The sequence below is a fragment of the Chiloscyllium plagiosum genome, unplaced genomic scaffold (genome assembly GCF_037043375.1).
Source record: "Chiloscyllium plagiosum isolate Xiang-an unplaced genomic scaffold, Cpla_swu_hap1 HiC_scaffold_4, whole genome shotgun sequence".
Taxonomy (NCBI): Eukaryota; Metazoa; Chordata; class Chondrichthyes; order Orectolobiformes; family Hemiscylliidae; genus Chiloscyllium; species Chiloscyllium plagiosum.
Window position 1 is genome coordinate 94,245,181 of NW_028270142.1, and position 18,065 is coordinate 94,263,245.

Consider the following 18,065-nt stretch of genomic DNA (forward strand, 5'->3'; position numbering starts at 1 on the left):
TGGTACATTAAGGTGCAATGAATAAACAAGGTGACTGAATCTGGCAAATAATCAGGTAAAGCATAGAGAATTAACATTTAGTCATTAATGCTCTGTCTATCAACAAAAGTACAATTGTTTGGAAACTCATTCAGTTTGGTATGAACTGGTTGGACTGAAGAGTCGATTTCCATGCTGTATGACTCTATGACAGGACTAATGCTTTGGGATGACTGTCCAATCAGTTAGTGTGTGCCTATTATGACAGATATCTCAATCAGGTTGCTTGTGTTGGGTGACAGCTCTGTGCTTACAGCTAAAGAAATAATTAATTGGGGATCTTCTCTCAGTTTGGCAATATCCTTTTCAGCTGACTGCCATGTGGGTGGAGGTGAGCAGGAAACTGTCCTTCTTAGGCAAAAGCACTTTCATCAAGGACACAGAGAAGTAGAACTTCTTTAGGAGTTGCCTGATCGAGCTGTAAAATTGCCATTTCTCTGGGGTTCCAATCATCTACTGAAGTCATGGGAACTGAATTGGAAATTACTGGAGAATTCATTTAAAGCAATTAAACATTGTGCAAAGAATTGTTGAAGCTTCTGGACTTTGAAATATTTGCATCCAGCTGAGAAGTGGATGATAGCATGAGGAAAATCAGTATGGGCCATGGCAAATGTGGTGCTGTAAATCTAATTGAAAAAATTAATTTGCCAAAAATGGGAAAATTCAGCCAATTGTCTTTGCCACAGACCTCAAACTCTTTTCAGTATTGAATGTGTTCCTCTATCTCTTGGCCACTGACCAAGGCTGACTCAAACTACTTGTAATCTGAGACTCTGGAGCTAATCTCTGTTTCCATATTTTCTCTACCATTAAGATTGGCTGCTTCCTTATCCTACCATCATTTCCATCCCTTAATTCAACTCACGTGCTCCATAAATTTGTAACTTGCACTGCTTTCCTGCCTGATCTCCCTTCCTATACTCATCATAAGTTGCAGCTCTTTCCTGTTCTTTTATCCTGCATTATATCCCACTTCCCCATAAACTTTGTCCTCCTTTTGTTCCAGCATTCACAACCATGCCTTCAACTATCTAGACCTTTTGTTCCAGCATTCCTTCCATAGGTATTACAAAACAACAATGCTTCCTTGTTACAGCAGCAATCACACTTGTTCAGAGGTTTGTCATTGGTTGTAAAGTGTTTTGAGACTTCTGATGGTCAAGAAAAGAACTTAATAAGGGCAAGTCTGTCTCTTTTTTTTCAAATCGTCTCCTCTTTCAATACAGAAGCATGATACTGTGGATGCTAGAAGCACACAGCAAGCCTGCCAATCACATAGGAGGAAACAGTTTTCATCAGAATTGGAAGAAAGCTAGAGATGTAACAGATTTTAAGTGCAGAGAAGGGAAAGTGGGAAGGGCTAGAAAGAGCAAATGGGAAAGATTGGGGTTTTCTGAAGATGGGTTCAAAAAGTGTGGTATTGGAAAAGCACAGCATCCAAGGATCCTGTGCTGTTCCAGCACCACACGTTTTGACTCTGATCTCCAGCATCTGCAGTCCTCACTCTCTCCCAGTTTTCTCAAGATGGGAGAGTTTACAAAACAAATCATGTTGCAAGGCAAATGGAGATTGTAATGGGGCAGGTAAAGAAGCAAAAAATGTGTCTGTAGCAAGTGAAAATGGGAAAACAAATGCATTATCACCCAATTGCCAGGTTGGCACTGCTGCCTCACAACGTCAGAGACCTGGGTTCAATTCCTGCCTCAGGCGACTCTCTGTGTGGAGTTTGCACATTCTCCCCATGTCTGCATGGGTTTCCTCTGGGTGCTCCGGTTTCCTCTCACAGTCCAAAAATGTGCAGGTTAGGTGAATTGGCCATGCTAAATTGCCCCTGGTGTTAGGTGAAGGGGTAAATGTAGGGGAATGGGTCTGGGTGGGTTGCTCTTTGGAGGGTCGGTGTGGACTTGTTGGGCCGAAGGGCCTGTTTTCACACTGTAAGTAATCTAATCTAAAAAAAACAAAAGGGAGCAGGGTTTATCAGCTTAAATTCTTAAATCTGAAGTTGAGACTGGAAGGCTGTATTGTGCCTCATGTGAAGGTGTGGTCTGGTCTTTGAGCTTCTTTTGAGCCTCAGTGGAGATGTGTAGGAGACAGAGGACAGGGAGATGTCGTGAATTAAGCAGACAGTTAACTGGAAGCTAGGGTCAAGCTTGTAGGCTGATTGGATGTGTTCTACAAAGTGATAAATGATAATCCAATGTGTTTGGTCCAGTATATAGGAGACCATACTACAAATAGCAAATACTGTATACAAAACTGAAAAAAGTACAAGCATATAACTTAATTTAGATAAACGTGAGGTGCTGCATTTTGGAAAGGTAAATCAAGGCAGGACTTATACACTTAATGATAAGGTCCTAGGAAGTGTTGCTGAACAAAGAGACCTTGGAGTGCAGGTTCATAGCTCCTTCAAAGTGGAGTCGTAGGTGGATAGGATAATGAAGAAGGCGTTTGCTGTGCTTTCCTTTATTGGTCAGTGCATTGAGTATAGGTGTTGGGAGGTCATGCTGCAGCTGTACAGGATATTGGTTAGGCTACTATTCTGGTCTCCCCCTATGCGAAGGATGTTGTGAAATTTGAAAGGGTTCAGAAAAGATTTGCAAGAATATTGCCAGGGCTGGAGGGTTTGAGCTATAGGGAGAGGCTGAATAGGCTGGGGCTGTTTTCCCTGGAGTGTCGGAGGCTGAGGGGTGACCTTATAGAGGTTTATAAAATCATGAGGAGCATGGATAGGATAAATAGACAAAGTATTTTCCCTGGGGTGGGCGAGTCCAGAACTAGAGGACATAGGTTTAGGGTGAGAGGAGAAGGATTTAAAAGGGGCCTAAAGGGCTAGCATTTTCAATCAGAGGGTGGGGGGTGTGTATGGAATTAGCTGCCAGATGAAGTGGTGGAGGCTGGTACATTTACAATATTTAAAAGGCATCTGGATGGGTATTTGAATAGGACGAGTTTAGAGGGATATGGACCAAATGCTGGTAAATGGCACTAGATTTGTTTAGGATATCTAATCATCATGAACAACTTGGACTGAAGAGTCTGTTTCTATGCTGTATATCTCTATGACTCTATTTCGAAAGAGGTTCGAGGTACTATAAGTTAATAAAGTCTGCTGTGTTTCTTCTTTATTCTGTTTATTTTTATTTCCAATCTTTATTTCTAATACTGCCCCACTGTGACATAATCTGAAAACACAGCACTAACTTCCAAGTGCATGCTAACTACACCCAGATGTACCTCACCAATATCTTCTTCCGCAATATCTTTAAACAGCCAGATTGCCAACAACTAAGACAGGAAGTGCTGGACTAACTCAGCATGTCTGGCAGCGCCTGTGGAGAGAAACACAGGGGTAACATTTTAAATCCAGTGACTCTTTGTCAGAGCTGAAAGCAGCTGGGGAATGGTGGTGACGGCGGGGATGGGGTGAGGGAATGGGGAGTGCAGTGAGTAAAATCGATGGAGATGGTGTCCACAGTGAGAGAAAAAAATGGAAGGCAGCAAAAAGGATTTCTGATAATAAGCTGGGGGAAGCATTAAATGTTGAATGGGGACTAATGGGAAGAGTGAATATTTACATCTTGTAGAAGTTCTGCTCTTCTCTCTGACAAGATTTCTTTTTGAATATCTCTTCTTGTTCAGCACCTTTACTTTTGTTTTTCCTGCTAGTGTTTGACAAGGTATTTGGTGAAGCGTGCTTTCATAGTCACATATTCCTCCTCAGCAACTGCCTCCTGCTCAGACTTATCTCAGATGGATTCCAACCTTTTTGTTTCAAACTACCCAAGAGCCTCACAGCACCAGAGACCTGGGTTCAATTCCCGCCTCAGGCAACTCACTGTTTGGAGTTTGCACATTCTCCCCGTGTCTGCATGGGTTTCCTCCCGGTGCTCCGGTTTCCTCCCACAGTCCAAAGATGTGCAGGTTAGGTGAATTGGCCATGCTAAATTGCCTGTAGTGTTAGGTGAAGGGGTAAATGTAGGGGTATGGGTCTGGGTGGGTTGTGCTTCGGCGGGTCGGGGTGGACTTGTTGGGCCGAAGGGCCTGTTTCCACACTGTAAGTAATCTAATCTAATCTAATCTAATCACAGGTACAGTTTGCTGCCAGCTCATCCAACCCATTTTCAACGAGTCACACTTCTCTTTGGCATCCATTCAGCTTTACTTGTCTCTAACTATCAGCAAGCTGTTTGCCTGCTTCCCCTCTTACTCTCTCGTTCTCTTTCTCTCTCTCTCTCTCTCTCTGTGGGCACTGTCTCCATCTCTTGCACTCACTCCTTTCCCATTCCCCAACCCCACACCCAGTCACCATCATAAATCGCCCCATTTTTTAGCTGCTGCTATTTGTAAAAAATTGTCACTGAACTCAAAATGCATCTCTCTTTACAGACGTTGCCAGACCTGCTGAGTTTCACCAACACTTTCTGACTCTGTTGTTATTTCCTCATTCTCTGGGGAGTCTACGATAACCTTGGCTTCTCTCTTCCATCTTATACATTCAAAGAAGTTGGTCATCTGGGTATTAGTTGCAAGCTTAGCCTTGCTTTCTTTTGTCATCTTTTGTCAGTTTTCAAAACTTCCCCAATTCTATGGCCTAGCATTGATCACTTCCATGATGAATGCTTTGTCTTTCAAAGTGATATCTTTCTTGTGAGGCATGTACTATTTTCTTAAATGTCTCCCATTGTTTCTTAACCATCTTCGTCGCTAAATTGCTTTCTCAGCCCACTCCAACTAACTCTGTCCTTATACCTTTGCATTACTGTTATTTAAGTTTAACACATTTGTTTCGGACCTAGATGTTGCCCTCTAAAACCAAAGGCTAAATTGTACTATGTTAAAAATCACACAACACCAGGTTAGAGTCCAATAGGTTTAATTGGAAGCACACTAGCTTTCGGAGCGACGCCCCTTCATTAGCCACAATCACCTGATGAAGGAGCAGCGCTCCGAAAACTAATGCTTCCAGTTAAACCTGTTAGACTATAACCTGGTGTTTGCTGTATGATTTTTTACTTTGTACACCCCAGTCCAACACCGGCATCTCCAAATCATAAATTCTACTATGTTTTGGTCATTGTTTCTGTCCCTGTTTTAATGTGACAAAATATCAGTGGTATACCAGAGGACTGGAAAAATTTTAAATGCCAGCAAAAGCTTACCCAAAAAGAAAAAGAGAATGTAATTGATAATTTAGCAAATTAAATATTAAAAAATAGAGCTTCTTTAAATATATAAAATGGAAGAGAGAAGTCAAAGTGAACGTGGTTCCCTTAAAGAATGAGGCTGGAGAAATAATAATGGGGAACAAAAATATAGCAGTTCTGGTCACTTCACCACAGAAAAAATGAGGGGTACAGAGGAGGTTCACCAAGATGTTGTCTGGGATGGAGCAATTGAGCTATAAGGAGAAACTAGATAGGCTTGGTTTGTTTTCTTTAGAGCAGTGAGGCTGATGGGCTACATGATTTGGTGTACAAGATTATGAAGCAGATGGATAGGGTGAGTAGGGAGTAGTTGTTGCCCTTGGTTGAGTGGTCAATCACGAGGGGTATAGTTTTGAGGGTAACAGACAGGAAATTCAGAGGAGATTTGAGAAAAAGCTTTGTCACTCAGGTGGGAATCTGGAATGCACTATGTGAGAGGGTAGTGGATGCCTGGAACTCTTACAACCTCTATAAAGTAATTGGATGAGCAATTGAAATATTATAGTGAGTCAAGAGTGTAGTGCTGGAAAAGCACATAAGGTCAGGCAGCATCAGGGAAGCAGGAAAATCGACCTTTCGGGCAAAAGCCCTTCATCAGGAATGAGGTTGTGAGCCACGGGTATGGAGAGATAAACGGGAGGGGGTGGGGCTGGGGGGTTAGGTAGTTGAGAGTGCAATAGGCGGATAGAGGTGGGGGTAAAGGTGATAGGTCAGAGGGGAGGGTGAAGAGGACAGGTGGGAAGGAAGATGGACAGATGGGACAGGTCATGAGGATGGTGCTGAGCTGGAAGGTCGGAACTGGGGTAAGGTGGGGGGGGAGGGGAAATGTGGAAATGGGTGAAATCCCCATTGATGCCATGGGGTTGGAGGGTCCTGAGGTGGAAGGTGAGGTATTATTCCTCCAGGCGTCAGGTGGTGAGGGAGTGGCGATGGAGGAGGCCCAGCACCTGCATGTCCTTGGCAGAGTGGGAGGGGGAGTTGAAATGTTCGGCCACAGGGCGATGGGGTTGGTTGGTGCAGGTGGTCTGGAAATGTTCCCTAAAGCGCTCTGCGAGGAGGCGTCCTGTCTACCCAATGTAGAGGAGACCGCATCTGGAGCAACGAATACAGTAAATGACATTGGTGGAAGTGCAGGTGAAACTCCATAGATGTGGAAGACTCCTTTGGGGCCTTGGACGGAGGTGAGGGGGAAGGTGTGGGCACAGGTTTTGCAATTCTAGGGGTGGCAGGGGAAGGTGCCGGAAGAGAATGGTGGGTTGTTGGGGGGGGTGGGGGTGGGGGTGGGGGAGGTGTGGACCTGACCAGGTAGTCACGGAGAGAACGGTCTTTACAGAAAGTGGATGAATTGGGGAGGGAAATATATCTCTGGTAGTTGGGTCCTTTTGTAGGTGGCTCCTCCATCGTCACTCCCTTACCACTCGACACCTGGAGGAAGAACACCTGAATTTCCACCTTAGGACCCTCCAACCCCATAGCATCAATGTGGATTTCACCAGTTTCCTCATTTCCCCTTCCCCACCTTACCCCAGTTCTAACCTTCCAGCTAAGCACTGCCCTCATGACCTGTCCCATTTGTCCATCTTCCTTCCCACCTATCCTCTCCACCCTCCCCTCTGACATATCACCTTTACCCCCACCTCCATCTATCTATTTCACTCTCAACTACCTAACCCTCTCAGCCCCACACCCTCCCATTTATCTTTCCACCGCTGAGGTTCCCTGCCTCATTCCTGATGAAGGGCTTTTGCCCAAAATGTCGATTTTCCTGCTTCTCTGGTGCTGCTTGACTTGCTGTGCTTTTCCAGCATCACACTCCTGACTCTGATAACTCCAGAAACTGCAGTCCTCACTTTCGCCTCTTGAAATATTACAACATTCAAGGATATGGGAAAGGGCAGGAATTTGGTATTCATGCATTTTTTAATGGCAGTCATTGTCAGGGTAGATTTCATGGGCCAAAGGACCTTCTGTGTACTGTATGACTCTGTGACTCTATAGCAGAGGAGTTGAATAAATACTTTACGTCAGACGTCAGGATACAGGATATTGATAGGATTCCATTGATACAAAATTACAAAGGAGCTAAAGGTGGGGATGGGGAAGGAAATAAGTTCAATAATTACTACAAGAAAAAAGACACAAAGGAAGCTAATGGGCAAAGGCCAGTAAGTCCCATGGACCTGATGAGTGGCATGCCAAGATTCTGACGGAAGCAGCTACAGAGATAATAGCTGCCATTAAGTATAGTCAAGACTGAGACAGACAGATTTTTAATCAGTAAAGGAATCAAGGCTGAAGCAGATAAGGAAGAAAGTGGAGTTGAGGGTTATCAAATCAGCCATGATTCTATTGAATGGCAGAGCAGACTGATAGGCCAAATATCCTACTTATGCTTCGATATCTTATCATTACATGGTTTTCCTTGCTATCTCCCAGCTTGGCCAAAGGAACCTCTGTGAACTCTATGTGAGGCATAAACCTCTGAAAGAACCTCTTCTTCAAAACATCCCTATTCTGCAGTAGGTACTTGAAATAAGGCAATAGGCCTCTTATTTGTGGGTAGCTGGTAAGGGTTATCTCTTAGGAGAAAGAAACAGCTAATTTTTCAGATCTTTCAAATGTTCATTTTAGTCTCAAGGGGGTTGCATTTCCAGGTCCCAACCTCTTGTCATAACTCCAGTACACAGCTAAACCGCATACTTACAGCATGACGGAGCACAGCAGCTGGTATCATGAGGCTAAAGCACTAATAAAAGTCTGTGCAGAAATGAATCATCTGCAGTCCCAAAGGTGCGAAGCTCCAGAGACAGAGAGAGAGGTAGATGTATCTTCTGAAGAGCTTTTAAAAACAATTAACTGAAGAAAACCAGACTCCCGTAACTTCCTGGATTTCACCTCCTCCCACCCAGTATCCTGCAAGAACTCCATCCCGTTCTCCCAATTCCTCTACCTCCGCTGCATCTGTTCGGATGACGAGACATTCCACTCCCAAGCTTCCCAGATGTCCACCTATTTCAAACAACGTGCTTTTCCTTCCTCTGTCATCAAGACAACCCTCCACCGCACCACCTCCACTCCCTATTCCATTGCTCTAAACCCAGTCCCCCCTCCGAATGCAATAGAGACAGAGTTCCCGTTGTCCTCAACACCGCCCCACCAGTGTCCACATCCAAAACATCATCCTTAAACACTTCCGCCAATTCCAACCAGACACCACCATCAAGAATATCTTCCCCTCCCCACCCCTCTCTGCCTTCTGCAAGAACCATTCCCTTTGAGAGTCCCTGGTTTCCACCACTCTCACCATTGACCACCCCAAACTCCCAGGTACCTTCACCTGCAACTGGAAAAGATGCAACACCTTCCAGTACACTACCATCCTCACCTCTGTCCAAGGCCCAAACCATCCTTCAGTGAGACAGAGGTTCACCTGCCTCTCTTCCAACTTAGTTTACTGCATCAGGTGTTCCCACTGTGGTCTTCTCTACGTCGCTACACCAAAGGTAAAGTTAGGGAATGGTTCACCAAGCATCTGAGCCGGGCCCACAGGGGCTGACCGGACCTCCCAGTCACTGCCCATTTTAATTCCTCTTTCCACTCCCATTCCGACATGACCATCCTTGGCCTCCTCTATTGCCACAACGAACCAAACCACAAATTGGAGGAGCAACACCTCAACTTCCACCTGAGCAACCTATAACCTGGAGGACTCAACATTGAGTTCTCCAATTTCAAATAACCTCCCTCCCCATCCCCTTCCCCTCCCTTCCACTCCTCCCTGCCACCAACTAGATTCATTCCTCCCATTGACCAACAAGGTTGTACCTCTACCCGTCTTCATCTATCCCCACTTCACCACTCTGCCTCCGCCATCCCCTTTACTGCAGCTCCCCCTACACCCACCCCCAGTCCTGAAGAAGGGTTACACCTGAAACGTCGATTTCTCCACCTCCTGATGCTGCCTGGCTTGCTGTGTTCTTCCAGCCTCCTGCCTGCCTACTGTGGAATTCAAGCATTTGCAGTTTTTTGTCTCTATGCTGTCACCTTGGAGGGGCAACTGTTCCACTGGATAGCCAGCGATAACAGGTGGGCTGGGGAGGGTGGGGGGAGGGGGGGCGGGGTGCGAGGGAGGAGGGTCTCCTAGTAAAATGGAGCACTTGTCCCGACAACTACTCTGATACTGGGAGGCTGCCTCTGGCCTCTGAAAAGGTTAGTTGTCTGCACAGTAATCTTGACGGACAACATTAACTTAGAATATTCATCTCTGTAGATAAACAAGAGATAAGATCAGATACATTTTATAAACTAGCTGGGATATGCATTTGTTTCAAATGCAGAGCAGCACTTACTTTCCTCAGGAAGATCATTATCTTGTTCTTCTTTTTCCATTTGTTTACACCAGGCGTCCATTCGTTCTTTCTCAGCTTGAAGCAACTTCATAAACCATCGGCCATCCCTTTGACACACTGCCCTCTGACTTGCTTCTACACTGGCCTCTGATGCAGAGTCGATCCAGGGTTCGGGAGGAGGCAGAAAAGAAGGATCAAAATCGGAGTCAAATTCATGTTCCTGTGCGTAGGCCTGCACGTGATTTCCCTCCACTCCAAGAAAGCTAGCTGTGGATGTACTTGCATCTTTGGAAAATTGCCTTATCAATGGGCCTGAAGCCACTTGCTCGGGTCCTATTGAGTCTTCTGGGTGTTCCTGATCATCCAGATCCGCCTGTACTGCTGCTGTCACACTGTTCGACCGTGTAAATCTTCGAAAGCTTCAATAGAATAGAAATAAAGCTGTAACAAAACAATTAAGCTGATCTTTGTGTACATAAATTATGAAGGAAAGTACTGTAGCTGATAGCACTAAACTGTAAGTTGGATGTGATGTATTGCCAAGGTCAGCGTACTGCCAAGTTTGAGCTACATAACATACGAACATCCTAGTTAACTAATTCTCAGCTGCCACCATGGGAGAAAGCATTGACCACAAGGGCTCTGGATGCTATTGAGGGACAACAAAATAAATTAATTCTTGATCGTCATCCAGCGATGGCGTGTGGATTCTGTGTGTAAGGTCTTATCATCCCTTCTAAGGTACCAATATTATCTTAGGTTTGATGAAAGAGGAGTTAGCTCCCCTTTCCTACTAACTCTTAGTCTAAGAGTGGGAGTTGTTAGCAAAGGAAAGCTAACCCCACTTTGATCAAACCTAAGACAACCTAAGATAAACTTCCACTCTAAGAGTGAGAGTTAGAAACCAGCCTTATCTGCACCAGTCTTACATAACCTCTTCAGGACAAAGAGGTGTGTGAAATACTGCTGCTTTCACATGACCAGAATATGTTCCTGAAGCGGGGTGGAAAATTTCAATGCTGTGAAACTGTGAACACCAGGCACAATGGGGGAAGCTACAAATTTAGATTGGTGTCCTGCTAAGTGGCTTTGCAGCAGAAGACAGTAATGAGGAGTGGTAAAGATTTTGGTACATTTTGGATGCCCATTATGTTGCAGGAACTCTCATGTCAGGTGTAGGGTAATAGGAGGGAAGAGCCTCTGAAATTGTTCAGTCAAAGGGAGAGGTCAGCAGGTTTTAGATATTGCTTATCTGAATCTAGGCTGCAGCTGATCATGGTTGGGGTAGGGATCACAATAGCTTTGGAAGTTAGTCAAACAGACATGGGGCTGCTTCATAAGCTCTGAGGAATAACTACTACTCGGGCTAGGTTACGTGGTTCTCCACAAGAATTAAAGGGGATTTGTTGACATTTATGTGTTCCCACAGCATTAGTAGATTTGAGTCATAATTAAAGGAGCTGTTCTCTTTGTAGTGAGCATCTTAATATAGATAGGTAAAAACAATGACTGCAGATGCTGGAAACCAGATTCTGGATTAGTGGTGCTGGAAGAGCACAGCAGTTCAGGCAGCATCCGAGGAGCAGTAAAGTCGACATTTCGGGCAAAAGCCCTACAGCAGGAATAAAGGCAGAGAGCCTGAAGCGTGGAGAGATAAGCTTCAGGCTCTCTGCCTTTATTCCTGATGAAGGGCTTTTGCCCGAAACGTCGATTTTACTGCTCCTCGGATGCTGCCTGAACTGCTGTGCTCCTCCAGCACCACTAATCCCGAATCTTAATATAGATGCCCAGTCTGTTCCAGGAAGTTGATTTGGAAGCATAATAAATATTAATTTGAATGATTTGCCTTTTATTAAACTGTTCCAATTAGGGCAGATCTTATTTTTACCCAGAGATACCATGTTATGGGCTCTTAACAAAACTGGATTGTAACATTCAACTAATGCTACATGACAGTGTCATTTACAGCATTAGCAATGCATGTATCTAGTACAAACAGAAAACACTTTAAAATGGCTTTATCTACTGAAGAATCAGGACATTGGAATTGTCAACGAATGTTGAGTTGGAATGTTCCATGCTGTAGGTATATCTTATATGTTATACACAAACTTAACAAAGATTTAGTTAAAAAAAAACCAATTCAAATTAGTGCAGCCTTGTGGATAAGATACAATTTAATGACAAAAGACAACAGAAATTTAAGATATATTGAACTGGAGAACTTCTAAATTCAAACATCTTCAAAATGCACCAACACATGTTTTCACAAACAAACCAAATGCACAAATTGAAAAACACATACACTGACAGAAGTGTTATGATAAAACAGTTATTAGACCCTATAAAATTTGACTTCTTTGGAAGTGGTGATATGATGATTATTAAAACATAATATTAATAGAGTCTTGTGACTAATTTGCAACCGAATGATTTTAAAGGGAGTTATTTCTGTGGCTGTGAATACCCACCTGGAAGAGGAATCAATTAAACTGTATTTTAGAAATATAATGACCAAAATAAAAAGAATAAGGATGAATGATTGGAAACCTTGATTTGACCATCTAATGCTCAACATGTATAATTATAAGGCTATTCTGGCCTATAGTATGAATGTCATGCATTGTCCGGTGAACAAACTATAGATCCCAAAGCGTTCACTTTTTGCACAGATTAAAGCTATGATGTTATGAGCCTGCCTCACTGTTGGTTGATTAAATAAACAAAAACATATGCTGGGAGGTGTAGGTGTTGTAGGGTAGTGTTAGGGGCAGGGAGTATGTCAGGAATGTTATAGGGTGAGCATCCCTGAGAGGGAGAAAGGAAGATAATATGTGCATTAGAAAAGTCCTCGCTTACCTTTGAGGTTATGTTTCATACAAATTTCAGATACTTGGATCACAATTAATATCGACGTTTCGGGCATAAGCCCTCTTATGCCCGAAACGTCGATTTTCCTGTTCCCTGGATGCTGCCTGACCTGCTGCGCTTTTCCAGCAACACATTTCCAGCTCTGATCTCCAGCATCTGCAGACCTCACTTTCTCCTCACAATTAATATCCACTATTACAAGTACATCAAGGAGATTTAATAAACGTTATAGATTATAAACATATCAGTTGCAAATTGTCATGAGTTACTACAATTTCCATATCACTTGGAACAATCATTGTCGGAATTAATTTGTAATCAATGGATTCCCTCATTCATAATAAAAAATATTACATTTATCCAAATGGAATATTTCATTCCCACACACAAAATAAAGAAAATGAAAATCTTACATTCTTATAGCAATTTATCATGTTTCTCAGAAATGATACAAAGAACTTTTAAGACACAGAATTAATTTAGTTTATGTATACACATGTGGCAATTGGCATATGGCAACAAGGTCCCAAAAAGAGCAATGGTGGATGTTTAACTGCAAACCCGAAGAGCCATAAATATTCTCCTTCGCATTTGTATGTTATTTTGATGGGAAACAGCATCTCAAAGAGTTAGACATGTCCTCCACCCTACTTTTACATTGCACTTTTACATTATATACCAGCAAGCCACTTGCTACCAAGAATTCTTTTGATAGGATTGTAGAATTGACTGGACTTTGAACTTTGGCTCAATAGCTACTGGCTTGTCTCAGTGAGAATATGCAGTATGTGGTGGGATGGAACTAAAAAGCTGGACATCATGAGCACCTTCTGGGTGTGTTTTCAACAGATAGGCATATTTTATATGGCCCAGCCAACCACCTTCTCACCCATCCCCAAAATCATTCAATCTGCTGTGCTCAAGGTATAGAGTATGTACCAGTCTTTACTCAATGCTTCACGCTCCATGTGTGAAATTCTGACTGCACAGAACTATAACACAGAAGATTAAGATCTAGACACTTGCATCAAATACTTCCTGTCCAGTCAATATCAGTCACTCCATTAAAACTATGAAAGGCAAGGGCTCTTGTGGTGTAGTGGTAGCATTCCTACCTCTGAGCTAGGAGGGCTGGGTTCAGGTCTGACCTGTTCCAGAGTACAATGACGCTGGGCAGGTTTAGATTAATTTCCTACTGTATGGAAACAGGTCCTTCGGCCCAACAAATCCATACCTACCCTCCGAAGAGCAACCCACCCAGACCCATTCCCCTACATTTACCCCTGACTAATGTACCTAATACTATGGGCAATTTAGCATGACCAATTCACCTGACCTGCATATCTTTGAATTGTGGGAAGAAACTGGAGCACCTGGAAGAAACCCACGCAGACAAAGGGAGATGTGCAAACTCCAGACAGACAGTCGCCTGAGGTGGGAATTTAACCTGGGTCCCTGTTGCTATGAGGCAGCAATGCTAACCACTGAGCCACCAGGTTGATTTGGAAGAAAAACTTACATCTACAAATGTTGTGCTCCAGTGATACTGCCTCTTACACATCTGGCAAAATTCAAAATTAAAATATAAGAGTAGTTATGTGCCATCAGCTAACTGACCTTTCTCCACAGTTAGTAGAAAGTACACATCTAATAGCTTTTTACCAACGGCTTGCATGTGAGAGGGAAACAACCACAAAGGATGGCTGCAGGATGAATACTCAGAGGTACTTAAGGCACACACATCATATAACCCTTCATTATCTTTCATCTGCTATAGCTCTTTGGCAACACTTGCGCCATCTTTCAATCAGAAAATATTAACACCCAAGTTTTCCCATTCTTCTCACTAGTTACATACATGGAGAATCACAGTTCTGAGACTAACATTGTAGTCTGTATCTATGAATGCAGACACAGTGTTCATATATTTATGCTAATGTTTCTTAATGATTCTGTTGCTCGATAGAAGTGCATACACAGTAAGTATAAATGAGGGGTTTTGGAAAATGAGTAATGTAACATTTTTGACTTTCCATCTGACACCTTTGAGCTACAGGACTGGACAGCAAAGGCATTTGTGCCTATCCTGTATGGGGGATTGAATAATAATAGACATCTAGAGAGAGAATGTCTAACCTGCTCCTGCCAGCTGCAACGTCTTAATGAAAACTTGGGTAAGGGTAGTAGAGCACCAACAAATCTATGTATTTTTCTAGGCACTCCTGATCTCACTCCCAAGACACTATTCACTAGCTTTGAAGACCCTGATCCCCTTTTGAGATGCTGTGTGTTTGCCCACCACTGCAACCTCCTGAACTTCCTGTCCTTGGTCTTGTTGGCACTGACCATTCCTTCTTCTTCTTGTCCTCTTCTTTCTTAACCTCAGAAATGCTAATACTGGGTTAAATTGGTCAAACCTATGGCATAGAAATACTGATCTGTGAAGAAATATCAGAATGACGTATCAGTATTCTATTTGAGATCTTGCCATAGTCCAGCTACCTTTTGGAATCATCAGGCTGTTCAGGGGTTGAGTAAAAGCCTGCCCTTAAGCCACCTCGACATTGTGCAGTGCAGTTTTCACAATGTCTGACCAATTTTCCACTTCCTCATTCTGCCATAAGCAAGATATTTATAGTTTTGATCTTTATACATTGCTTTCCGTACATATGGCAAATAGCTCAATCTGTATCTTGGTGGCCTTTATTATTCCCTGCAATACAGCTTCATGGACCTTGGAATATATAGCCTGCATAATGGTGTCATCGCTTGGAGATACACAGAATCTATGTACCTCCATATGCAGTAACTCCTTGACCCTCACAACATCATCATGACTCTTGGTGAAACATTAGATGCCCTTCTTCTCAGAGTTAAAAGTATCATGGGACATGGTTGGGACAGTGTCGTGGGTTGATGGAGATTATTCACCTTTATTCTGCAGTGAGTACTTCCCTTTGATGCATAGCCTTGAACTGTGTGCTCAAGTAATAGCACTTTTTGCTTTCTGTTTTGATTCTGTTTTGGTGTATTTGTGCTGTGCTGGAATATAAACAAACTGATTTTGGGCCATTTATACTGCTCAATCTCTGTGATACATTTGTATACCATCCTTTCACCCTCTACCATGCCCTTCTACACTTCAATTTCCCCTCTTCACTGCAGATGGCCTTCTATTTTCTCTGGTAGCCCCATCAGACTCTATTCTTCTACAATCTCCTCCTGTGACTGTCAGCCCTTTCACTATCTCTCTTGATCTTCCTGCCTTTCCTTCCAATTCCATTGCCATCCATGTTCTCATGTCCAGATGTGAAGGTGCTAGTGTTGGACTGAGGTCCATGTCCAGAATTAGTCTTACAGCTCCACTTATTCAACTCACCTGCTTGTTCTCCCCTCTCAGCAAGCTAACTGTCCCATTGTTTTCCCCTATCTGAACATGCAGTTCCCACTCTTCCTTGTCGACTAAGCCCCTATCACTGTGACTCATCCCAGTTTCCTCCCACCATTTTCTTTCAGTGGTCCCAAAAACCAGGTCCTTATGGATTTGTCCCTTATTGTTCATTTCTAATGAACCCACCTTTGTCCAAAGTTGAGCCCTGCATGTTTACCTTGGCAAAGACTTTTGTGTCAGCCAGGACGGATGCCTCACTTTAGGCAGGCTTGTTGACTCACTGAGGCTTCACTTCTTACACCGTAAGTATGTGAGAACTACAAGCAGGACTACATATGACTGTGACTTCTCATGAACTGGTTTCATGTGATGCGGTTCCTCTCCTAACACTGTAAGCATCTTGCAAGAAACAGCTTGGTTCAGAATCAGCCAAGTTAATGAAGAAGTTTCTACTCACCAGAGATGATGATGTCTACCCAGCCAGGATGTGTGTGTGATATATATGAGTTTGTGGACATGTGGACACTCTTTCCCATAACAAGATTGCACTTGTGAATGTAATTCTAGACAGCTGGGGTGCTAATAAGTATTCATGAAATGCTAATAAGTGCAAGAGATATTCCTGATCATCAAGGTCAGGAAAGTGACTTGCCTGAAATGTTGTGAGAAGTTATTCCCTAAACTTTAACCAGGAATCTGATTATTTACCTCTTGTCCAATTATGTTCCCCTGCCTGCCATCTAAAAGTTGCTTGCATAAGATTCCACTCACTATGTGATTTCTTCATCCCTGCTCACTGCCCAATTTGAACCATAGGAAATGGTAAGAGTGTGGGTGATCACTAAGGGGAGAGTTAACCACTGCCATGATACCTACCATTCTTGAATAACATGCTGCCCCTGTCTTAGAGGGCAATGTGTGAAGACTGGTCGCTAAGCCTTGTGTCTGCCATCATGAAGCATATGCACAACATGTGTAATATTGCCAGGCCATCAATCCAACTCATCGATGTGGTACACAGGCTATCACCAACCCCACTTCATTACACCTTATTAACACATCATTGAGTTATAGAGGTGCAGCATACAAAAAGGCCTTTCAGCCCATCAAGTCTGCACCAGTCAAAAACAATTATCTAACTGTTCTAATCCTACTTTACAGCATTTGGCCTACAGCACATTGCATCCAATTACGTTCCCCTCCACGCCCTTGTAAAAGGTGGGCCCGGAAGATCCACTTACTTTGTGGTGGGTGAGTCACGCAGATTTGAAGATCTTGCAAGAAGGCTAATCAATTTAATCTAATCTCTCCTTAAATTTATTAAAGCAGCTAATCGCTACAGCAGTACAATACAGATGGCAGTCTGTTTCACATACCTTATGTGTGAAAGGAAATATTTTCTTTAGTATCTTAGGTCCTGCTATTATTTTGCTACTTGTGGCCTCTAACTGTACTTGCCATCAAGTTAGATGATATAAATGTACCTAGTCCTCCTAGCCGTTATCAACCTACAATATATTTGCATTCAAGCTTCTTTTTTCCCAATGAAAGCAAGTTTAGATCCCTTTGCAGAAAGTGGTGCCCAGTTCACTTTACCCAGCAGAGGTTTGCTTGTTTCGGGCCATAATTACTACTTTAAGAGTAATAAAAGTAGAGCAAACTATTCCGATCTTGAATTCTTGTGAAACAATAGTCAGCAGCATGCTCACAGGCATACACAACTTTAGATTTTCATAAGTATTCCATGTAAAGTGAATGAACAAGATTTTTTAGTGTAAACAGAGCTACTAAAAATTATGCAAGAAGTCCAGTTTCTATTTGAGTTTTGGCACATAAAGTATTCTCAAACAGTTTTAAGGAAAACGCAATTAAGTGGTAACTTAAAACAAAACCTTGCCCATCTGGAAATGTTACTTTGTAAACAAATTTTGTTAATAAGCAATTGTGTAGCTTAGCAGTAGAAGGTCACAAAAGCCATAATCTTTCACTCTGTCAGTGAAAATGTTTTGAGCTGTTAGAATTCACTCTTCTAGCAGGGAGTTAGAACTTCCAGGTTTTAAGTACTTTTTTCACCTCTTCTTTCAAATCAATTGTTATTGCAAAAACTGAGTTAGATACTGCAATAACATTAAGATTAGATTAATAAGGTGAGTAGCCAAATAAAAGAAGCATAAGAAATAAAAGAGACAGCAATCATGCAATTAA

At 42.8% G+C, this 18,065-nt stretch overlaps 1 protein-coding gene across 11 annotated transcripts in view; it reads right to left on the minus strand.

The window, feature by feature from the left end:
• dlgap1a (discs, large (Drosophila) homolog-associated protein 1a) overlaps positions 1–18,065 on the minus strand; it is a 770,519-nt gene that overhangs the window by 24,188 nt on the left and 728,266 nt on the right. For all 11 annotated transcript variants that reach the window (XM_087986494.1, XM_043688198.2, XM_087986491.1 and 8 more), the window contains one exon: positions 9,599–10,017. In XM_087986494.1, the coding sequence (XP_087842620.1) occupies positions 9,599–10,017 (419 nt within the window). The remainder of the gene's footprint in view (positions 1–9,598; positions 10,018–18,065) is intronic.